Source organism: Mauremys mutica, chromosome 25 (genome assembly GCF_020497125.1).
Source record: "Mauremys mutica isolate MM-2020 ecotype Southern chromosome 25, ASM2049712v1, whole genome shotgun sequence".
Classification (NCBI taxonomy): domain Eukaryota; kingdom Metazoa; phylum Chordata; order Testudines; family Geoemydidae; genus Mauremys; species Mauremys mutica.
In genome coordinates, this window is record NC_059096.1 from 4,739,516 (window position 1) to 4,762,799 (window position 23,284).

The 23,284-nt window shown below is 56.8% G+C and overlaps 2 protein-coding genes across 16 annotated transcripts in view; one reads left to right on the top strand and one right to left on the bottom strand.

The window, feature by feature from the left end:
- SRCIN1 (SRC kinase signaling inhibitor 1) overlaps positions 1-16,237 on the top strand; it is a 180,341-nt gene extending 164,104 nt beyond the window's left edge. For all 7 annotated transcript variants that reach the window (XM_044999461.1, XM_044999464.1, XM_044999465.1 and 4 more), the window contains 3 exons: positions 209-1,555; positions 7,053-7,190; positions 11,737-16,237. In XM_044999461.1, the coding sequence (XP_044855396.1) occupies positions 209-1,555; positions 7,053-7,190; positions 11,737-11,958 (1,707 nt within the window). In that variant the 3' untranslated portion in view covers positions 11,959-16,237. The remainder of the gene's footprint in view (positions 1-208; positions 1,556-7,052; positions 7,191-11,736) is intronic.
- A 1,695-nt stretch (positions 16,238-17,932) lies between these two features.
- The window catches only part of ARHGAP23 (Rho GTPase activating protein 23), a 121,439-nt gene continuing 116,087 nt past the window's right edge, over positions 17,933-23,284 (bottom strand). For 6 of the 9 annotated variants that reach the window (XM_044999473.1, XM_044999471.1, XM_044999472.1 and 3 more), the window contains one exon: positions 17,933-22,475. In XM_044999473.1, coding sequence (XP_044855408.1) covers positions 21,342-22,475 — 1,134 coding nt within the window. In that variant the 3' untranslated portion in view covers positions 17,933-21,341. The remainder of the gene's footprint in view (positions 22,476-23,284) is intronic. The other 3 variants (XM_044999469.1, XM_044999475.1, XM_044999476.1) reach the window with 3 other exon arrangements.

Consider the following 23,284-nt stretch of genomic DNA (forward strand, 5'->3'; position numbering starts at 1 on the left):
TGAGTTGTTCTGCGTCAGGCATGGCCCAGCGCTCAGGGGCTGCAGAAGTGGCTGGATAGTCTGGGATTATAGACCCAGTGGGTGGATTGTGAAGTTGGCAGCCCAGGCTAGGCAGGTACCTTCTAAGAAGCACTCAGCTCTGTTCATTTGCATGGTAAACTTCTCCCACTTCCCGCCTGCTGTTAACTGGTCTGAATTTTCTCCATAGGAATCGGCCTCTCCAGCCAGTCCGGCTGTCCCCCTCCCTCAGATTGTGCTCACCGAGTGGGTGTCCGACCCGCCTTCGCCTGAAGCAGAGCTGGAGGTGGCTGCAGAAACAGGCAGCCGTCAGTGCGCTGACCGGTCCAGCACCAGAGAGGTGGGAATGGAAGGAGCTCCACATGCTGAGCCTACACAGGCCATGGCGGAAACCGAGAGAAACTTGGAGGGGTTGGGGATCTTGCCAAGCAACCCTGAGAACCAGGCCGAAGGAGAGGAAAACTCTCTCATCCGGGTGCGATCTGATTTCTTAGAGCAGGCTCTGTCGGCCCCTGGAGGTGCTCCAGAAGGAGAGAGAGCATTCGTCGTAACAACCCCCCCGACCCAGTCTCTGTCAAAGGGTGGAGGGAACCCCTTGGTTGAAGAGGGAGGAGAAGAGGTTGGGACATTGAATGCCGGAGAGGAAGGCAGCTGTGAGACTATGGCCTACGGGCCAGTTGTCCGTGTGGAGGACAGACCCCTCGTCGATCTCGTGAAAGAAGCCGCGGACCCTGAAGTGGGTTCCGAGAAGGTCTCCTCCATCACGGACGAAGGCGAAGGGTCTAAAGCGGCCGTGGGAATTCCCGGCGCTGTCCCAGAACCCAAAGCCAGGAGAACCAAGCCAAGCTTGGAGGGGATGCCCCCCGCTTCTGAAGACCCCCGTGAGGCTAGCAAGCAGGGGCAAAGGGAAGACCTCACTGGCTGTCCAGCCTCAAAGTGTCCAACACCAAGACCAAGATCTTTCCCAGGCAAAGATCCAAACCACCAGGTGTCTGAACAACTCACGATACAGCCTCCTGAGGAGCACTTCAGTGCTTCATCGAGATCCAGTGAGCACAGAGCCACCTCCGGACAGAGAACCCTAGACCGACTTGCGGATGGAGAGGAGACCAAGGCAGCCTCGAATACCGGAGGGTCCCCAGCAGAGAGAGAGCACGAACTGGACCTAGAAGGCAAAACCAAAGAAGAAATGTCTCCTCTCGGCTTTGCAAGTCTAAGCAGCCACGAGATTTGTGAATGCACATACCAAAGACTGGACAGCCTTGAAGAAACTATCCGTGAGCTGGAGGTGACCATTAATGAAATCAATATCCACCCGTCAGCTGAATTTATATTCCGGAGAGAGCTGCTGGGACAGCTGGGGACTCAGGATGACAGAGGGCTAAAGGAGGGCTCGGGGGATCTTGAACACAGTTGCTGGCATGCCAGGACCGTGGATTCAGGACAGGGTGAGGCTGATGCTCCCAGGAGGTCATCTCTGAGCGGGACCAAGCCACCTCTGCACCCCAAGCCGCAGCTTCCGCTCGACAGTCCTAAGGTTTATTTTTTGTTATTCCTCTTGTTGTGCTCTACGCTCGGATTCCCTCTGACGCCTTCTCTTCCTCCGCCTCTCCCCGGCCCCACCCCCTTCCTGAGAATCCAGCTTCCCCTAGAGCCGAGGTGTAAAAAACGTCCCCTCCTCTTCCCCCGGCATTCGGACAGACCCTGCGATAACTGCAAAAGGGGGGGAGAAATAACGGAGACGGGTGGCACGTGAACCGGAAAGGCAGCAGGCCCTTTGCAGACGAACTGGCCCACCTGGCATCGCTCTCTGTCTTTCTCTCGTGAGCCTTGTGGCGGATTTTTTACACCTTGTCCCCCCGCTGGGTGTTAGCGCTGAATTAGACCACAGTCAGCAGTCTTCATCCATTGCCCCCGCGTTCCAGTGCCATCCGGTAGGGGAGGGGTGACTGGCTTCATGGCATGGCACAGACCTGGAAACAAGTGTGTCAGTTAACCACTGAGACCCTGGCCACCCCTCTGCTTTGGAACTCGAGTGCTGGCTGCTGGGTGCAAATTCAAACTGTAGCTGGACGGCTGGATGTCAAGTTTGCTGATCAACCCCAAGGCAATAAAATCAGGTCCAGATAAGAATGGGAGGGACCCAAGAGACCTGGGAAGAGAAGGCAGATGACAAGGGAGACGTTCCACACAGGGCCTTAGCGGCAGGTTTGAGGGGTAATTTTAGCATAGGATGAGCACCGAGAGCCAAGTTCTGCTGAAATTTACATCTTAACCTGTGTCCATCCGGAGTCACCATATTAATTTCTGTGCCGTCATTCCAGTTTCATGCCCGTGGGATCGAGGGCAGGATCAGGGCCCGTTTAAAGGGCCCCTGCTCTGCATTGTGCTAATCAGAGTATGTCAGCGCTGCAAAGAAAAACCTGCGACAACGAATCTCGGCGCCTGGCTCAGGCTTCGGGGCTAAAATCAGGGACGATGCTCTCGCTCTTGCTGGAGCCCGGGCTCTGAAATCCAGCGAGCGCAAAGGGTCTCAGAGCCCCGGCTCCAGTCCGAACCTAAACAGCTACACAGCTACTTTTAGCCTGGCGAGCCCAAGGCAGTTGGCCCAGGCCCTGAGACTCACTGCCCCGGATTTTTCTTTGCCGTGTAGACGTACCCCTAGGGACGCCACGTTAGATCCCCTCCATTTGTAAGTAAAAGGATGGAGACTTTTCCGTGTCTCTCACTTTTCTGACTAACTGCACTTTAAGTGGCCTTGCTAAGTGGCAGATGGTCCTAATTAAATCACAGAGCGGAGCTCCTGAAGCTGCCCAAATTGGTTGCAAATGGAATCTGCAAGGACCAGGCTTCTTGCTGAACAGCTGACGGGGGAAGGGGGTGGGGAGAACTCCGCCAGTCAGAACTCAGCTTATTCCTTTATTAACCCTCAGCTTTTATGAATGAACAAATCCCTTTTCCCTTCGTAGCAATTATACTGGGCCTGGTTCTCGCTTACGTTAAGGCCCCTTGACGTCGCTGCGCCTGTGTAAATGGATGTCGCTGTCGTTTGCTGCCACTTCAATTCCGGTTACACAGATGGATTGGTGTAGAGGGGCCACAGGCTCTGTCTACACTGCAGACGGGTGATTGCAGCTCGTATAGACGTACGCGAGCTAGCTTTAATTCAGCTAGCTTAGGTTTGAGTAACAGTGAAGCTGCGGCAGCACCGGCTAGCTACCCAGGGTCCCTTGCATGCTGCCATGGCTTCACTGCTATTGGTACCCTAGCGCCGGTCACATCTCTGATGGCCGTATAGACAGACCCTGAATATAAATGAGAATGAAGCCAGCAAGTTTTATTTATCGCTACAGTACCAGGACCTGTGGTTGCCTGGATGCGTCACAAAACAAAGGTCTTGAAACAGGAGGCCACTTAGCTAGGGTTTGGCTGAATCGGTCACTAATCAGATGAAAATTCACCCCCGATCATCCTAAATTTCTGGGCTGTTTGAGACCCAGATCCAAATCGTAATAGCTCACCCTTGTCTGTAATCACTGCAACAGGCAGCATATCACACCAGAACATAGCTGGGCAGTGTTGTTATATGTTCACAGCATGCACACAGAGAACTTAGACGCAGACAGAAATACGCCTGCTGGAAGGTTGCAGCGTAGCATGACTTTATATCTTAGAATTCAGAATTATAACCCACAAGAGCCCAAAAAACAGAGAGCGAGAAAGCAGGCTGCTCCCTAGAACAGCGCGTCTCAACTCACTTCACTTTAGGCTGGGCTGGCTGACACACTGCACTTCTCTTGTACGGCCCATTTAGCCTCACTCATTTACTACTCTGCTGAATCTAGTGTCATGGGCCTGATTTTTGTGTCATTGAAATGATGGTCCATCCATTTACAGCTCCTGGGTTAGGATGCTCAAGCCTGGCCTAAATTTCAGCTCAGCGCACGTCCTGCTCAGCATTCCTTTACAAAGCCCAGATGGAAAGGCTCCGTTTATGCCACCCGTGGTAGCTGGTCCCAGATCTGCTAGTGTCTTTCCATAATAACTGTAGCAACCTGCATGGAACTTGGAGAGAGGAGCACAGGTTGCAGGATGGAAGAGTTTGGAAGAGGCACCAGAAAGTCAGTCTGTGTGCACGTGGCTAGAATGCTAGCATGCACTCCAGGAAACAATAATAAGGAACTACATGAGGCAAACGATTGCAGTGATTGGTTACTAGCTATTCCTTGGGTGCAGCCTTGATATCCACCCGAGTTACAGGACCTCTGTCTGCTTACAGATTAATCTTTTCTTTGTGCTGCCCTTCTCACCAGCTTCTGTATCTCAAACTGTACGTGGATAGCTAATAAAAACTGCTTTATTCCCACTGTCATGATTCCCACCTGGAAATCTGCCTCTGTCTCAAAGCATCTCTCTTTCTTTCGCTTTCACATGCATCCTCTCATCGAGCCGGGATGCATTCCCTCTGCTTTCGGTTTTCCATTGGTGTCAGTGGTTTTTCCCTAGTCCCTGCTGTCACAGAGCTTGTCCTGCGTTTCCCAGCCCTGAAGAGAAGTGTTGTGCACACTTGAAACCTTGTCTCGTTCACCAACAGAGGTTGTTCCAATCAAATCTCTCTCCTATTCTGGGACCGAAAATGCAAACGCGAAGTTTCCCGTTCATTTCTGAACGTATCGAACCGTGTGTATAACTGGGACCCCCCGGGGGGAGGGGGATTAGGGTGATCTTGGTGTGGAAAGAACAGGGGGGAGTTGAGTTATTGATCGAAGATGGGATCTGGCAGCAGCATCAAGATCCAGGTTTGGGAAAACCCCCAAAGTTGAAGCAACAAAGAATCCTGTGGCACCTTATAGACTAACAGACGTTTTGCAGCATGAGCTTTCGTGGGTGAATACCCACTTCTTCAGATGCAAGTGACCCCAAAGTTGAGGGACTTTTGGAACCTGTTTTTTGGCTCAGACGTCTACTAGGGCTTGGAGCTGTTTGCAAAACGTGGGGTCTGGATCCAGGCTTGGATTTCAAACCTCCCCAACAGTACAGGGTATTTGGCTCTGCAAGTAGGTTTGGGCCCATCTCAAGCACAGATTTTTGGCCAACAATTTCTAACACGGCTGCCTAAAATTACGCACCCAATTCCATAGGTTGGCACCTAAATCAAGGGCCTGGTTTCAGAGGTGCTGAGCACCTGCAGTTTCCATTGTCCTCAGCTGGAGCTGTGGGTGCTCAGTACCCACTGCGAGCACATTCGTGTGCCTCTCTAGGTATCCCTGTGTGGGCACATTGGCTTTTACCGTTGTGCTTTCTGCATGGGGCTGCTGGTGCTTCACATCACACTGGAGAGGAAAGGTGCCAGGATGGATTCTGATCTCAGTTACCCCAGAGTAAATCTGGAGTAACTCCATCAAATTAGCTAGAGTAAATCTGGAATCACGCCATCAAATTGGGTGAGCAAGGGATGCAGCTCCACTCCGGTGTCAGGTCCTCTCCTGCTCTGACATCCCAGGTATGTTCTTCCCCCAGTCTCCGCACTCGGGCGTTTGCCGGCGACGCTCCCAGGAGACAAGAGTGTCAGGTCCCTGGTTAATTTGTATCCCAGGGTGCTGAGGGACGCTGCGTGGGTGTGGATGTCACACAGCACGGGTGGATCTGAGCGGAAGCCACCATGCGTGGTGGGGATCCCCCCGCAGCCCTCAGGAAACAAGCCCCCGCGCTCACTGGGAAGCACAGGGAAGTCATTTGGCAGGCTGGATGCTGCATGGCAGAGGCTCTGGTGGCCTGTTTCCAGCATAGGGCAGTACTGAAGGGATGTGTTTCCAATGCCAGAGAATCTCAGGGTGCTCACCCGCCCCCAAGAGAAATTTAATCCCCAAAATACCAGGAGGCCCCTTAAGACTCACTTGTTTTCTGTCTTTCTGATGGAGAGTAACGATGTGGTAACTGCGTACGTGCGCCGCCTTTTGAACATCTCCGTCCTTTGCCGCCTCTTTCTGGTGACCCCTCTCCCAAGACACATTCTGCCCCAAAGTTTGCGGGGGTGGAGAGCCAGGGTTTTGGTTTGGCTCCATGTTACAGACCTGGGGCCATGGGCAAAGCTTGGCTCCCGCCCAGAAATGCCCACGCGTTCCGGACTGCCTGGGTCTGAGGCTATGGTGAGGGGCCTCACTGCCAGGCTATGGTGAGGGGCCTCACTCCCCCGAGGCTCAAAAATCATGAGTCAGGCCCACCAAAATAGCTGGACTTTTTCTTTAAATGCTACATTTGAGGTCCTTTGTCTTTTTGCCTTGTGCTTTTGAGCCACGATGTCAAACATCAATCTGCAGCCCCTGCTGCCTGGTGCTTCCCGTTGTTTCAAGCCGAAAGCCCAGCTCCTCTCGTCGTGCTGCGATGCTCGGAGCCGGGGAACTGATCAAAACACCAAAGCTCCCGTGACTTTGAAGTGGCGAGAGCTGGCAAAGCTGGAACTGCTAACAGTGCCCCGGGCCAGGAGCCATGGGCTGGCCCAGGTGGGCTGTATCAAAGCAAGGTTCTGGAGAGGGTCTTGTTGTGCCAGAAATGCTGCCAGGAGCTTGGGGTTGTGGGGAGAAGCCTACTAGTGAAAAGCAGCAAACGCAGGCTCGGTTATGCTCGCGGGCCCAGTGCACTGTTCTATAGGAGCCTTCCCGTGGGTGCCAGCCCCTGCCCAGAGGGTCTGCGTTTACCACTCAGTCCACGTAGGGGTGAGCTTTTCTAAAGCGCTTGGGTCTAGATCCTGATCAATAGCAGTTCGGGGCCTAAATACCTTTGAGGATCGAGGCCGTAATGTTGGCCTACGTCTGCTCCGACTGAGGGACCGGTTTCAATGCGGGGCAGGTCGGTGTGGAGCGCTGATGAAAATCTCACCCCTGTTGGCATCGCAGGGGCCCTCTGGATCTCACCCACAAAGTACTGCGAGATCTGCCCCCGGGAAGCAAGGCCGGGAGTGCCGCTGGCCGGCCCCAGCCCGCTGCGAGCGTTAGTCTGCGGGATTTAACCCCCAACCCTGTGTGTCTCAACAGAGTGGCGGGGTTTCCATTCCAGCCATGAAGATGGTGAATCCGGCCTCCAGGCTGAAGCAGAGCCAGCAGGGAAGCCCAGACAAAAGCAAACACATCAAGCAGAGGATGGAATACATGCGGATCCAGGGACAACAGCAGGTAGTTTCTCTCGAGAGCAGCCGCAGGGGGACACACACAGAGCCCTGCTTTTCTTGCTGTGTCTGCGGGGGAGGGAGGGATAAACTTGCCCGAGAGGCTGGCAGCACACGTTTTCTGTTGCTCCCGGAGCCTGCCTGCCACAGGTGAGGGGGGAGGTATCTGTGTACCTGGGGGAGGCAGCTGCCTCGGGGGAGGTGAGATGTGCAATCAGCTCTGCTGACCCCGCAGCACTAAACTAGGCACTGAGCTGAGCCCGGCAAACTCGCGTCACACGTGGTCTGAGGGTCGAAGTAGGATTCGCCTCTTCTGAGCTCCCCAGCTCCATTTCCACCCTCCTCCCGTCGGCTGGGGAGGGCCAGGCCTATCAGTCACCCTTTTCTAAGGAGAGACATTGATCACTTTGACCTTAGATCCTAGACAGGCTTGAAGCCCCTTCAGAGCCCACTGTGCTCGCGATTGCAAGTGGGTAACCCCCCCTGCCACTCTCCCATGCTCCCCACAAAGTGATCTTGTGGGTCCCTGAATCCACAAAGCCATGCCGGGTGGGCCCAGTCTGTGTCCACAGGAGGCGTCGTCCTCTGGTGTCTCCTGGTGCGTGCAGCTCTCTACTGGGGAGAGGAGCAGCGATTTATGGCCGGGGACGGTGGGGTGTGGAGCTGACATTCATGCTGGGGAGACTCTCCTGTGGAACGAGGTGTTTGGTTGCTCGGCTGTGTTCAGAGTCCAACCTCAGAGCAGTTTGATGTTGAGCTCAGCGAGGAATCGGTAGCCCATTGATGCCCATGCCAGGCTCCACCCACAAACATTAGCCAGACCCAGTGCTCTCTATTAGCAAGATCCCAATGGATGCTTCCTAAGGGGGGGGTGTCTCCCTCCCTTCTCCGGCCCCCTCCAGATAATCCCGCTCCCCATGCATCTTCGCCCAGTGCGCTGCGGGCTCCCCCAATACACACTGTGCCCATTCACGGCTCTGCAGTGGGGTGGGGGGGGCCATTGTGGCTTCGACCTCCACAGCAGCTCTGGGCCCGCGTTCTTTCCGAGGGGGACACGTGAGACGGTGGGCGAAGGGGGTGGGGCGCCGGGAGACCGTAGGCAGGGGGAAGAAGATTTGGAGTAGACACCCCCCCCAGGGCGCCTCCCCACTCCCCGTTCCACACGGGCTTGTCTGCGGTAGCATTGAGCGTGCAGCTGGGTTCACTTGCTTCTGTTGTTCTTGCCGACGCTAACAGTGCTCACAGTGGCTGGCCAGCTTTCTGAGGCCACAAGGCAAGGTAACAAAAGCCAGTTTCTAGCCCTTAAGCCTCCCCGACTTTCCCCTCCCCGACTGACACCCCGATCCTCTCCTCGCTCCGCACCCCTTCTCTGCCAGATTGCCCCCAGCACCCATGCTCAGCCCTAGCTGAGCGACAGCACCCTGGGGAGGGCCTGTCCCATGTCCCATCCACTCCCACCCACCGGCTGTGTTTCAACCCCTCCCCCAAGCCTACTGAAAAGTCCCAAATTTTGCTCGTTGGGGTGTAACAAAACCCAGTGGGTTCAAGGGCGGGTTCCCCCCCTTCCCTGGCCCGGCCGCCGTGGCCGCACTGGATTTTGAGCCACGTCACGTGAGCAAAATGGACCCGTCCCCGAAAGGATCCGAGCTGCTCCCTTTGCACGTTCCCCCCCCACCCCCAGTGCTAACCGGCGTCCGGGTGCCGAGAGCCCAGCACAGGTGCTGTTTGTCAGTTCCCGGGAGCGGCCTCCGGCCCCAGCCACCTCCCCACCGAGAGGCAGCCCCCAGCCCCCCGTGGTGCCGTTGAGCTCCTTCTGCAGGGTGGGGGTGTCTGTGCATGGCCAGACTCCCTGCCCTCCCCCCACCACTCAATCTTGCAGCGTTACACTGGCCCATGACAAGCAGTGTTCCACCCCCCCCTCCCCAATATACCAAATCCCTTCATCTGTTCCGTTCTCATGACGACGCTTTGGGGGCTGATTGCCCTTTGCGGGTCCATGGGCGCCTGCCTCGTTTGTGTCTGGCCTGGCGCGTACAGGACTCCAAAGGACCAGTCAGGAGCCGCAGTTGGGGTGCGGGGGTGGGGGGGATCCTCCCTAGGTATGGAGAACCGACAGGTAACACCGCCGAGGCAATTCACCTAGCCCCACCCCAGCACCCCGCTGCTGACCAGAGTAGCTGGCAGGGAAGCCATCATGCCCTGACACCAGGCCTCTGGCACTGGCCACTGTCAGATGACAGGACGCTGGGTTAGATGGGCCATCGGTCTGACCCAGCGTGGCCGCTCCTATGCTCTTCTGTCCTCTCTGGATGCTAGCAAATACCTAGGGCCACAGGTGCCTAAGCCCTCCTAGACCCTCTATTCCATTCCCTGCTGGTGCAGGATTGTGCCCCCGCACGTGCCTTGGCCAATCTAGGGTCTCAGGGCTGTGATTTAGGCAACCGTCTAGGGCAGCGTTTCTCCAGTCGAGAGCCTCCCGGGGATCACAAAAAAGCACAAGGGGGGACGGGGGTGTCATAAGACATTTGCTCATTTTATTACAGTCTAGAGCAAAGAAAATCTCGCCCTCCCACGCCACACTTGCGGGGTGTGTTCCCTGGCAACCCCTCGCCACGCACACGCAAGAGCGGCCAGTCCTGTAGCACCATTAGCACCGACACAGGGTTTTTTTAAAACTCTTTTGTAGTTGCAAAAATTGTTGATTTAGTAGAAAGGGGCTGTTAAGCTGAAAGACCCATTGGGAAACGCCGGAGGGTTCTGGAGCAGGGCGTCTACATGAGCTAGGTGCATGATCCCATGATAGGGGACCGCAAATTCATGGGAATTTGGCACCTAGGTCATCTAGGCGGCTTGGAAAACGTCCAGGGTGCCGTCCAGAGGCCATGCTGTGCCCGATGCATCGCGCCATTGGGACGTCTTTGCAGAGACCCAGCCTGACTTTGCCCTACCCTGATTCCCCCCCACTCCCCCCGTCCCTCTCAGCCAGAAGCTCGGCGGCTCCCCAAGTCCATTCCTCCACCACCTCGAGATTCACACACTTTGCTCTGCCAGAACCTGCCCCAAAGCCTGCTGTGGTCATAGGGCAGCTTTCCATTGCCTTCAGTGGCCTCTGGGATTGCACCCATGGGCTTTCCTCGTGCCTTTGTCATACTGGCCCTTCTCTGCGTGTAGGGGCCAGCTGCACCGCGGCCCTCTCTCCCCTTCCATCTACCGACTCGGGGGCTGGGAAGTCTTATAAGAGAACTGATGGGTTTGCCCCTTTCTAGCAGGTTACATACAGCTGCCGAGACCCTTGGCGTTTGCTGTCAGTCCCAGGTGTCCCTCACCAGGAGCTTTGCTTGGGCAACATGGACTATTCTAGTTCAATGCTTCATAAAGTTCTGGGGTGCTGCCTCCTTCCCCGCGCTTAGGCTAATCCAGCTTGGGCGGGGACGGCAGAGACCTACCCCATCCCCCATTACCCGTGGCTTCGGAAGCTGCTAGATTCCAACACAGGTCACGGCACGCTCCCCCCACCCTCCCCAGCCAAGCGATGCTCCCCGGGGTTCAGCTGCGGCTGTGAACGACTGTCCTTTTCTTTTGCACCTGTGGGGCGGCTCTGATAAACAGCACCTCTGCAGCAACCTCCCCGCTCCTCACCCCCCTGGAAATCCTGCCTTCCCCCACGCAGCTGTGATGCAACTAACTTGAATATAGTCATTGTTCTAACACGCTGTGCATGCCCAGTCTAACATTTCAATTCTTGTTCCCCCCCACCCCGACCTTTCTCTCCTGTCTCCCTTTGCCTGCCTGCCTCAATGTGTGCGTGTGTGTCCGTCTGTCCGTCTCTCTCTGTCTCTCGCTCGCCTTCTCCTCTTGGTGATGCTCCTTCCCTCATCCAGTAACCCGTGGAACCAGATCATCTCGTACTCTGTTTGTGGTGTGGACCTTTTCCCAGCTGCTCGACCTCAGGCCTAAATCAATGCTGCTTCTGAACAAATTCCTTTTTTAAAAAAACAAAACTGTTTGATTCCCCCGCCCTTCCTCCTCCTCCTTGAATCTTGCTTTTCTTTCTAGGCCGCTAGATCATCTAAAGAGGCTAGTGGGCTGAGTGAGACTTCCAGTCCAGTCTCAGAAAAAACTACTCCTGGCAGAACATCCATCCCTGTATTGACTTCCTTTGGGGCAAGGAACTCATCCATTTCATTCTAACGCTCCTTGCCAACTTCTCATTCAACTGTTTTCCTCCTTCCTGGGGCCTGGCTTCTCTCTTCCCTACACTCCTTCCTTGGACTGTCTTCTTGAGGCAACTTCAAAGGTCACCAGATGTCCCTCTAGCTTTTTATTTTAATTGTCCTGCTCCACTATGGCCGACCTCCTGTCCCACTTCCTGCTCCAATATGGCCGACCTACGTGTCCACTTCCTGCGCCAATATGGCCGACCTGCCACTTTCTGTTTCTTCCTCTCTTTTTTTTGTTGTTGTTGTTCTTTCTGTTGGTGGTTTGTTTGTTTATTTTTTTCTCCCCTCTCGACACCTCCTTTTTTCCACCCTGGCATTTTTTGTTTATTTAAGAGCGCTAAGAACTTCACTCCGCCCGTTCTACGAGCGTCAAGCAACGAGGACGGTGCACAGCGCCAGAACCTGCCACGCCTTGTTCAAGGGGGACCAGAACAAAAGCAGAAGGCCATTGACAGGGGGAGGAAGGGTGTGGGGGGGAAGCGGCTTCTGAAGACGCCTCAGAAACCCTCAGCTCTGACTGTTAATGCGGCTGCCACTCCGTTTTTCTTTCCTTAAAGTTTTTTAAACAGCTGTAACTGTGATTAATCCTGTAGGAAACTGTGCTACAGTCTTCTAGCCAAGGTTTCATGGGTCAGTGGTGTTTTGACTTTGGGGCCTGTGTGTGCAGCTATTCTGTTGGGCTTTTGATTGTTGACTTGCTGAAAGGTCAGTGCTGTATTGAAGGCCACCAGGGCTCATCTCGCAAGAAGCCAGCGGGTCAGTGTTTGCATTAGCTTCGCTGTCTCTTTCTTCCAAGGGTTTCCAAGGGAAACACCTGAGCGGGTTTAGTCGGCGAGATTGCCTAGTGCTTCGCAAAGGGAAAGACCAAAGGTCAAGGCATGTCAGTGGCAGGGAGGCAGAATGTTGCTCCAAGAGATGTGGCTGAAACGGGTAGAGAAATGGGAATGAGACGGGGGCCGGTTCCTGAAGGAGTCAGGTTTCCCGTCATCTTAGTTTCATAATGTAGCACTTTAAAGGTTTGGTCAGTTCCTTCCTGTAGGGAGAGAGAGAAACTGGCGGAGGCAGCCTGGGGCTGCGTGGAGCAGTGGGGGTGATGCTGAACGGTGAGGCCAGGGCTGGGTGGCACGGAAAGGGCCGACACCGCCAGGCATTGATCATGTTGGACTGAGGGACGTGGGAGGGGAGTGCAATGGGATGGGGCAAGGCAGAGGAACGCAGGCGGGAAGGGCGAGGTTGTAAGTCCTGGATCTCGACTGGGGGAGAAGGGGCATGACCCCAGCGAGGGTCATGGCTTGTAACCGCCCTGCCCTTCCATATTGTCCTGCACCGGCAAAGGGTGAGCGCCACTGTAGTAAGCAATAGCCTGTGTGCCCAGATGGGGGGTGTCGATGCCGAGGCTGCGAATGCTGCTGGAGTTCAATGCTCCTGTTCCGCGTTCTGGCCTCTGCATGGACTCACTGGTAAGTGGGAGTCTGGCATAACGGGGCCTCGCCTTGGGCTGAGGTGGGGGGGCGGGGCGGTGGCAGTCCCCCACTGGGCCCTCTAAAATCGATAGCAATCGGCTCTAGTCAGGCAGGGCCGCAGGGAACACACCAGGGGCTAGTGGCTGGTTGCACCAGCAGCAGCACCCCCAGGGGGTTGTAACGCCCAGGTGAAGGAATGCAAAGTACAAACAGGCGAGGAGCTGCCCTTGCACCGTGGCGGTAACGAACGCACTGTCTAGCAGGGCGGGGGCTCGTTAGAGGAACCCGAGGGAGGGTAGGCCCAGTCTGGAGCCACGGAGAATAGGCACACAAGAGGGGCCCATGGCCTGGACTCAGATTGGGACGGAAGAGGTTTGTTAAAGTACAATACATACATGTGCGTGTGGGGGGGGGGTGTGAATGGGGGGAATGGCCAGTCACTGGACAAACAAAATGTAAGCACAGAGTATATCTAGGGGAATCGAGGCGAGTTGTGTGCGTGGGGGTGGGTGTGAATATCCAAAACGCTATATTGTAGAGTGCAGCTCATGTGCAACCAGAGCACGAAATCGAATCACTTCTTTCGTTGGCTAGTTTGTCGTCCGTTTTCAGTTCCTTCTCTTTTTTTTTTCCTTTCTTTCTTTTTTGTATAGCGATCATTTTTGTACGAAAAGAACGAGCCTTTTTTTGAATAACAAAGAGAAAAGAAAAAAAAAAGAAAAGAACCATAATGCAATTTCTTTGGATTGCAAAAAGCAACTCTTTACATTTAAGTGAAGTGTCTTAACATTTTATATTGTTTTAAAAATATATTTACATATTATATATATATAATATACGTAATATAAATATATATATAAATATTTAAAAAAAGAAGAAATAAAAGAACTCTCTTCACGGCTGGTATATGAGGGGGTGGATCTTCTTCCCTGGTGAGATTGTTGCTTTAGAAATGCAGCTTTAACCCTAATGCTCAGCTTTACCATCCTGTTTCCATGCTTTTCCTAGACCCCTCCCTGTTGCCTGTCACTCTTACATTTTGTGTGCATGGTGGGAGAAGCTGGCATGCATGTGCAGGGAGCCACTGGCGCCTGGGTGTGACACCAAGCACCAGGACGGGTTGTTGGTAGCAGGGATTGAACCTGTGACTTTGGGATTGTAAAGTGTGAGCTGTAAAGCCCAAGTCTTGGGGCTGAAGCAGCCTTGTTGCCTGCTGGGGCATGGCCACGGGGGAGGTGTCACAAGATGTAGGCAGAGTCAGGCACACAGTGGGCTGATGGGTCATTTTCCCCCCCCTGGGAGGAGCCAGATAAAAGGAACAGCAGGGGGTGGAGTTTAGTGGGGGACTTAGCGCCACCCGCTGGGCAGGGAGGGGAAGGAGCTGGTTGTATGTCTAGATTATTTCCCCCTTGCCCAGCATTGTCCGAGCCCTTCCCCACCCCAGGGCCAGCATCAGTCCGACACCCCTCTCCGAGCCCGTGGCCCTGGGCCCCGGCTCGTAGCCAGACCTGCTGCATGGCTTGGCCTCGCACGGTGGGGCGAAAGGCTCAGGCGTGGCCTGTCGGGACGAAGGAGGAGCCGGAGCCAGGCTCAACAAACAGCAGTTGCGGCGTTAATTTAAAAAAATATCAGTACCAAAGTGAACCATAGTAGCAAAGCTGCGGCTCCTGCTTGCTCGCCTGGCTCCCCTCCGCCACCCACCCCCAGGCGCCGTCCTGCGGGCGCCCTGAACCTGCTTCCACTTCCTGCCTAGGGCCAGGCCAAAGAAAGCCCATCCCTGCAAAGGCCAGGAGGTGGCAGGGGCACGGCGTGTCTCATGGCCACTAGTGACCGACGGGTCCCAGGATGGGGGTGTTCCCAGCTCAGAGCCGAGCACCTACTATTAAGAAGGGCCAGATGCCCTGGTGACGGCCTTCCGGCTCCCATGGGGGTGGGGGGGGCATAGCCCCAATGTGCCTCAAGGTAGGGGGCGGGACCAGGTCTATGCTGCTGGGGGCCAGTGCGTCAGGTTCGGCGTGTGCGTAGAAAGGGTGGGGAGGCTTACAATAGAAATGCTGGCATAGCCTGCACGCCTGTAGCTAAGGGCTCCCCCCCCCCCAGTGCCCCCCTCCACTGGAGGGGGGGGTGTTTTTAAAACCCAGTCAGGTGAACCGCTGCCAGCCACCCACCCTGCCTTCGGCCTCACCTGGGCGTGTGTAACTCGATTCCCACCTGGCCTGGCCTGGAACGCAGCAGCTGTGTCAGTAAAGTAGCAAAAAAATGTTGCAGCCTGGGGTGTGGGGGTGGCAGATTTTTTTTTCAAAGGCACAACTAGGGTAACATGGTCAAAAGCAGCTAAGGCCCAGCTCCTCCATGGTACGCACCTAACGCCCCTTGGCTTCAGCAGGCGTTCAGCAGCTACCCACATTTCAGGGTCTGGGGCTTAGGCAATAGAAAAAAAAATCAATGGGCTTTTGAAAATGCTTCACGAGGCACATTACCCCAGGTGCCTAACGCCCATTGGCTTTTAAGGGGACTTGGGGGCCTTTGAACAGCTACCCCAAAGGTGCACGTGTTTAAATGTTTACAGCTGCTTGAGGTAACCAGCTGCAGGCTCCTGTGTGTTGCACAGGCTTTCCCCTCACACAGTGCCCACAGGGCCTTTTAGCGCCCAGGAGGCGATTTTCCACACCAGGCTCTGGCTTTGGAGGGAATTACTGGGCATTTTGGTTTGGTTAATTTCTATTGGCTTCGTTTCCTGGCGCGTGCGTGCGTGCGTGTGTGCCTGCGTGTGATCATCCATTTTCATGGCATTACTCAACTTGTGTGTGAGAGACCAACAATCACAGCGTGTTGACTTAAAAAAATAAACCCACTTTATTCTGCCTTTTAAATTTAAAAAAAAAAAAGACTAAAAAAGCACCACCCCAGTTCTGCATGTCTCCCTGGAGCCGCTGCTGCATGCCACACCTTGCTTCCGTCGTCTGAGACTGTACGTTGGGTAAAAATTTTAAAAGGACAAAAAAAGAAAACTTTAGATGCTGTTTTGGGGGTTTCTACAATGTCGTGTGTGTGTGTGTCTCTCTCTCTCGCATGAATTTTATTGTGAACTGTTTTGAAAAAAAAATACAAAACAAACCCCAGCTGGTTGTAAAGGACAGTTCTGGAGTCTGTATGTTTTTGTAAATCTTTTTCCGGCTTCTGTCTGTAGCGTAGGTCTGTGTATAAGCTCTATGGATGCCATGGCTAGTTCTGTGAGAAACGTGATCATTGTAACTTGAAAAAATTCCAAATGACAAAGGGTTGCTTTTGCGTTTGCCTTTTCCTTTCTTATTTTCTTTTTTATCAGAGTGTCTGGCTTTAATAAAACACCTTTTTTTTTCTCTATAGCACTTCTTCCCTTTAGACGTTGTCTTTTGTTAATGCCTCTTAACCAACCACCAGCCACTCCTCCCCGGCCTGGGGAAAGCCGGCCTCAGGGGGCCGCGATGCTGCAGGCTTCGTTCTAGCGCCTGTGAAGGGCTGCGTTCCCCAGGAGGCCGGCGCGGTCAGCGCCAGGTTGCTCATGGTGACGTGTGTGTGATCAGGGAGGGGTGTTGGTTTCTGTGTGAGTTCATGGGGGAGCAGAGCGCTAGGCTGGGTTCCCCCCCCCCCCGAGGCCAGGGTTACACGAGCACATTGACAGCTGTGCTGGGGTGGAGCCGCTCGACTTAATAAAACCACCTCAACAAGCGGCAGTAGCTATGGCGACGGCAGGGTTGTTGATGTACGCGGCCTTAGTGCAGTGGGCGGGAGGGCGGCCGCCGGGGCTGGCTTAGACTTGCTGGGGCCGGGGGGGGGGGGGGGAACTGAAGCCCGAGCACCCCCCACGCCCAGGACTGAAGTCCACAGGCTTTAGCTCTGGGCGTCGGGACTCAGAGCACAAGCCCCTGCCTGGCACTGACCCCCCCCCACACCCACCCCTACCTGGGGCTCAGGCTTCAGTGCCCCCCTCCTGGGCCCCTGTAGTAATGTTTAGTGTCGGGGGGGGGGGTGCTGCAAAGCCCGGCCTTGGAGGTTTTTAGGCCGTGTTGTGAGAGGCAGGTGTGCCCCCCGCCCCCGGCTCACAAAAGGGCTGGTATTGGGCAGGGGCGAAGCAGCAGCGTGTGGGCTCAGCTACATCTAACCCTCCCCCCCGCCCCGCAAGCCCCATAGCTGTGCTGGCCTAACCCCCGGACAGACGAATGCCTGTTGCCCTAGCTACCATCGCTTGGGGAGGTGGCGTTGCTACAGCAACGGGGGGGGGGAACCCAGCCATCACTTGAAGCATCTACATGACAGCGCCCCTAGTGTAGACAGGGCCTGAGTTACAACTCGGGCACTGCTCAGCCAATCCCTCCAGCTGGTCACCGTGTGGTGGATTTACTCGGCTCGCGTGCAAGTGTACGAACGTGAGCCCAGTGGGGCCGTGCAAACGAGCCCACAGCCCTCGTGTTCAGTGTCTGTACAGCGCCTAGCGCCGTGGGGCCCTGCTCCAGCACTGGGGCTGCTGGGTAATCCTGTAAGACAAGTAATAACGATAACGATGCTAACAGGGATTGCAGCGGCACCCCCACTGCCCCCTTTTTGCAGCGCCAGTCATGTGAGGTGGGGAGCCTTGATCAACCCCGACCTGGCATTGTCTTGCCCAAATGGGGGGAGTTTACTTTGTGGGTGCGTCCCCTATTCACCCGAGCTCTGCGCCTTTTCCCCACATCACGAGACGTCACTGAGCCACCATCACATTACCAGCCCTGCGGGACTGTCCAGAGGCCCTGAGTCAAGCAGGTGCACGAGGCCCACGAGGGGTATCATGGGAACTGCCGTAATGCACCACCCAACGAGCCAGCTCGCCCAGCACCAACCCAGGCAGCTGCTGAGTTCAGTGTCAGATACGCCCCCCCAAGCGCATGGTGGGGGAATTGCCTGGCCCACGCAGCTAAGTTCGGTTGCTAAAAAGCCAGCTGACCAGCTCAATAAAAGCAGAAAGTCTGTTCCTTGAATCCGCCAGTTTATTTCCAATATATAGAACTGTACGTTCCAAACCAGGTGGGGTTTGGTTTTTTTAGTTTTGCATATTCCATAGCTATGTCTGACCTTTTACAACACATCAAGGAAAAAAATGACACATGCAGGAAGGTTTTAAAAATTCAACACTGTTACAGCACTTGGTGGTTTTCTTCTGGGTTTGTTTGTTTTTTAAATGAGCGAAACTTCTTAAAAAAATCCTTATAAATTCTTTGTAATATGTTACACATTTCAAGACAATATTTACACGAAAAATGAAAACAACAAAACTTTACAGCAATTATTTGCATAAAGTATGAGAACGATGCATAAACTGGAGTAAGATTTTTTTTTTTTAATTTTTAAAATCCTCCCAAGGCCTCTCATTGGAATGGCTGCAGTTTGTAGCGGAAGATGCGGCGTGGCGTTATTTGGTAGCCCCAGCGCAGCAGAGGACAGCTAGATGCTCGCTGCAGAGCCAGTCTCCCTAGTTCATTAAGACAATCGCCTGGCATGGGGCTGCAGGTGGCTTTTTTCTAAACACAGAGACGGGTGCATTGGATTTGGCGTGGGGGAGGGTTGGTTTTAATTTCAGACTAAAAGGGACCCATAGTCTAGCAGCATGAAAACAGTTTACCATTTTCAAGAGGAAAAATATAAACAGCTGCATAGGACGCCAGCCGTTTGCTTGGTTGGTAGAAAGTGGGACTTTCTGTGCATGGAATCAATACACAGTTACCTGGGATGAATGATCTCACGCCAGCGTCGGCTCTCCTGACGCTGAGAAATGCAGCCTGTGACTCGCGGACTCAGAACTCTTCCATGGCACTTTGTTTGTAGCGAGAGACAGGCTGCCAGGGCCAGCCAAAGTCCAGCTTGTAGAAGATTCACCTCACCTACCTGCAGCACCCTCCCCAGTTCCCACTGGCTCCCTTAACCCAAACCCTGCCCCGACGGCGGCTGCATCGGGTGCGAAAGCTGGGCGGGTGGCACAAGCGCTGGGACGTTGGCGAGGTGACAGCAAACAAACCCCAAACGAGCTCCTGGCTGAAACCAGCAGGGGTGGGCGAGGGGAGTTTTGCAGGGTGGGAGGTTTGAAGGCTCCGGGCTCCAGCAAGCCCTGCATTCAAACCGAGTGAGCTCTGTGCTCTGGCCGCAGCTGCTCTATCCAGGGCACACGCTGGCTCCCGGGCCCACTGAGCACGGCGGGTGCATGGGCCCAGCTGTTCTGCGCAGGCGCGGGGCAAGGGGCAGCCAGTGAGTGCTGGGGAGGAACCAACCGGGCCGTGAGACGCAAACCCACCAGGCCTGTCACTGGGCACGTGGGGGCTAGAGAGGAAGCGAGCTGGTAGGGCTAAAAGCCGGGCTGGGCAGGGTAGTGACTAGGATTAAACAGCCTGGGGCACTGGCACTGCTGCGTTCGCAGCCACACGGCACCAGGTCTGGAGCATTAACACTGGGCTGCCCGCAGCTCGCTCCTCCCCGGCTGGAAACAGGCTCGGGGCCAGATGGCACAAGTGGGCATGATGGGTTTACCCCGGGCCATTTCCCCGGTCGGCAGGGGGCTGCCCAGCCAGGCTGAGCCTGCCAAAGACACGAGCCCACCCCCGCTGGCAGTGCCCGAGTCCCACCGGGTGGCCTAACCTCGCACGGCTCCGCTGCGGAGTCCAGGGGCAGGGGCAGGAGGCCTCGGGCCGCAGACAGCAGCTGAGGGTCGTGTCCGGGGAGGGACGGCAGCTGCCGAGTGCTCAGGGTTGAACTCCAGGCCCCAGTGAGGCCGGTGGGGCTATCGACTGCAATGGGGCCAGGATTCCTCCCTCCTCCCCGGATGTTCCTGGCTGACCCACGTACCTCTGCTTCCCTGCCACACGTGGGGTGGGTAGAACCACCAGCATCTACACGGGGGGCGGTGGGGGTGGGGGGCCGAGCATGAGGCTGGGGGCGTGCAAGGAAAACTCCCATGCTCGGAGGGGATTGGGCCACTGGAAGCACTGAACCAGCCGTGGCCTGGGCCCCCTCCCTACGCTTCCCCAGCCCCTGCGGCTTTGAGGCTGGCAAACAACCGCCCCGCCTGCCCCCAGCCCCTCCTCCCTGGCAGAGAGCAAGACCTGGCGCGGCCTGGCCCAGGGGAGGGCTGGGGAACAAAGGGCCCTTGGCATGAGGGACATTTCCCTGCATTCACGCGAGTGGATCCCGCACCTGGTGCCAGCGGGCATGTGGTCACTGAGCACGTGCCAGTGGCCCCAGCACACACACTCCTGCTCAGGTGCCAACGATGCCAACACACTTACACCGACCAATTACCCAACACGGGCACCCGCAGGCACGTGCTCCATGGGGCACAGCCACAGCACACACGTGCACACACACACGTGCAAATGGTGCACACACACAGGCGAATGGTGTACATGCACACACACATGTGCAACTGGTGCACAGGCACGTGCGCACTCACACGTGCAGTTGGTGCACACACACATGCGACTGGTGCACACGCATGCGTGCACACACACGTGAATGGTGCATGTGCACACACATGCACACACACCAGTGTTACGAGCCAGCAGGGAAACACTCGCGCTCTTGAGCAAAGCCCACGTGCGGGCGCTGTGTCTGCGCAGCCTCCTGTCTCCGTTCTACAGCCGCCTCGCTCACCCTGGACTGAGCCGGGGCGGGAGAACCGGCTTGGGAAGGGGCGGGCGGGACTGGGGTGCCAGGGACCCTCTGTTCAAAGCCACCCAACAGCTCCTTGCACACTAGGGGGCACTTTCTCTGAGCCAAGGGGGGCGGGGGGAGGGGCACAGCTGCGGCTGGATTTCAGAGGCATCAGCTCCTGCTGTGAGGAGCTTTGGGGGCTAGCGATGGTCTCATGGAGCAGGTCTGGCAGCCTCAGGGACCCCGCAGCCACGCAGGGAGATGTGCTGGGGGGGCCAGGAGGCTGGGGAGGGGTTGCCTGTCTCAGGCCAAGTGCTTCCCGTGGATGCGCTGTGCCCGCCCGTCCCAGCTGTGGGCTGGACCCCAAGGGCTGGGATCCTGGCTCTGTGGCGAGGCCGGGACGCCCCGAGCTGCGGACGATCTCTCCCCCCAGGCCTGGCCTGGCAATGTTGGGGGGGGGGAGGGAGTCTTAAAAAGGGAGACAAATCAAACAGACCCACGATTAAATCCCCAAACCGAGGGAGGGCGGTTCAATGAACGCTGCGCCCGAGCGCCAGCCAGGCAGCGCGGCCAGGGCAGGGCAGGGGCGTCTCCGGCAGCCTAGGGAGCCCCGTGACAAAGGCCAAGGGACGCTCAAGGGGCAGGGCCGGCAAAATCAGGGCGAGTGGCTGCTGGCCCCTAGGGGGCGCTCCAACCCTTGTGCGGCGCCTGGCTCTGGGTGGATGGGGAACCGCCCGGGGAGGGGTCCTCAGCCTTCGCCACAAGAGGCAGCACAGGGGGCGAGGGGGGGGAGGGAAGCAGAGACCGTCAGGGGGGTTAGAGACACTGGTGGAAGCGGAAGGAAGCGGCGCGGGTGGGAGCCGGGCCCCGGTCGCCAGGGTTCCCCTCCGGGCCCTTACTGTGCAGCTGCTCACCGGCGCCGCCCTGGTGGCTCAGTGCCGAGGACGAGGAGGGCCTGGCCTTGGTCGACTCCAGGCTGCTGAGGCCCGAGTCCTTGTTGTCTCTGTGCAGGTCTCTGCAGGAGGCGCTGGTGTCCGGGGGGCAGAGCTGGGGACTAACGGGGGGTCCCTGGCCCGGCGCCTGGTGCTCCTTCCACTCGTTGAAGTTGAGGTCCTTCAGGCCGCCGGGCACCACCACCGTATGGCGCCGCCAGGAGCTCTTCTTGCGCCGCGTCTCCGGGGAGTGGGGCTTGCGCAGACGCACGGCCAGCATGTCGTCGGCCGAGCCGCGCAGACGCAGGCGGATCTGCTCCGTCAGCGAGGGCCTGGCCGGGGCCCCGCTGCCCCACGGCTCCCCGCCGGCCCCCGGGGGCCGCAGGGACTCCTGGCTGCCCTTGGCGGACGAGTCGCTGTCCGGCCGGGGCCGCGCCAGCTTCCTGCGGGCCAGCGTGTCGCACTGGATGAGCCGGTGGGAGTTGAAGGAGGCCCGGGCGAGTTTCTCCTTTTCGCCGCTCTCCGCCTCGGGCCCCTGCCCGGCGCCCGGCCCCGCCCTCCCCGGCAGGAAGCTGCTCTCCGTGTCCGTCTCCACGTGGCTGAATTCGCTGCGCTCGTCGTCCGCCTCCTCGCCTCGGCTCTCGGCCACCGACTGCACCTCCGAGCACAGGCTGCGGTCGATGGTGGACAGGGTGGAATAGCCCGAGACGATGGACCGGGCGTCCGGCTCCCTCGGTCCCGCCTGCTCCACTGTGCCCGCTCGGCGGCTCGGAGCATCACACGTTGGGCCTGGCTCTCCGGGGGCCGCGCCGCCCCCCGGCCCCTTGGCCTCTTCCTCCTCCGCGCCCCCACCTTTGCTGGTGCCCTTGGTGGCTTCGTGCTCCGAGTCGTCGTCCGTGCTGCTCCCCAAACGTTTGGCTTCCCGCCGCTTCTTCCTCTTGCGGTTGACAGCGGCGATGAAGGAGATGGCGAGCAGCTCCTTGCTGTACTGATCCTTCCGGGACGCCCCCGAGCCCTGCTGGAGAGAGAACCACCCGGCTTAGTGCCACGGCCCCAGTCCCTGCCGCCCACGGCTCCTCCCCGGCCCCGAGCCTGTCTGTGCTCCTGGCAGCTTCACACCAAGCGCTCAGGCCACTGACCTGGCTGCAGCCGCCCTGCCGCAGCAGTGCGTTCTGGGAAAATCAGGGGCGTCATCCAATCGTGCTGTGGTGCATTCTGGGAAGTATTTAGGCCACTGTCCCATAGTGGTGCAGTGCATTCTGGGGAAATGGAGGCCGCTATCCCGGTCCTGTGCCCATCTCTCAGGACACAGGACTGCACGTGCCTTCCCACTCCTCCACCTCCCAGCCAGCCCGTGGACCCAGCAGAACTACTGGGACGAGCTAACCCCAGCCCTGCTCATGGAGTTAGGAACCACGTCACGTGTCGGCATGACACACACGTCGAGTGAACCAGAGTTAGAATTCTGGATACTGCAGAGCCGTGCACAGCCCCTCGTCAGGATCAGGGCCCGGCTGGGCAGATCTGCTCAGAGAAACTGGCCAAGACACTCCCTCCCCCAAAGGATCTAAAGAGACAAGGGGGAGAGGGGAAACTGAGGCAGAGAGCGAGCAGTGACACACAACAGGCCACGCCAGGAACAAAACTCAGTTGTCTTTGACTCTCAGGCCAGGGTCCTACCCACTGGGCCATGCCACCATCCTGTGATCTGCAAGGTCACCTTGAGGCTTTCTCCTGCCTCATCAGACCCAAGTAAACCCCTCGACCTCCCTCCCTCCCTCATACAGCGTTGGCAATCCCACAACCCCCCCGTCTGGCTGCTCTCGG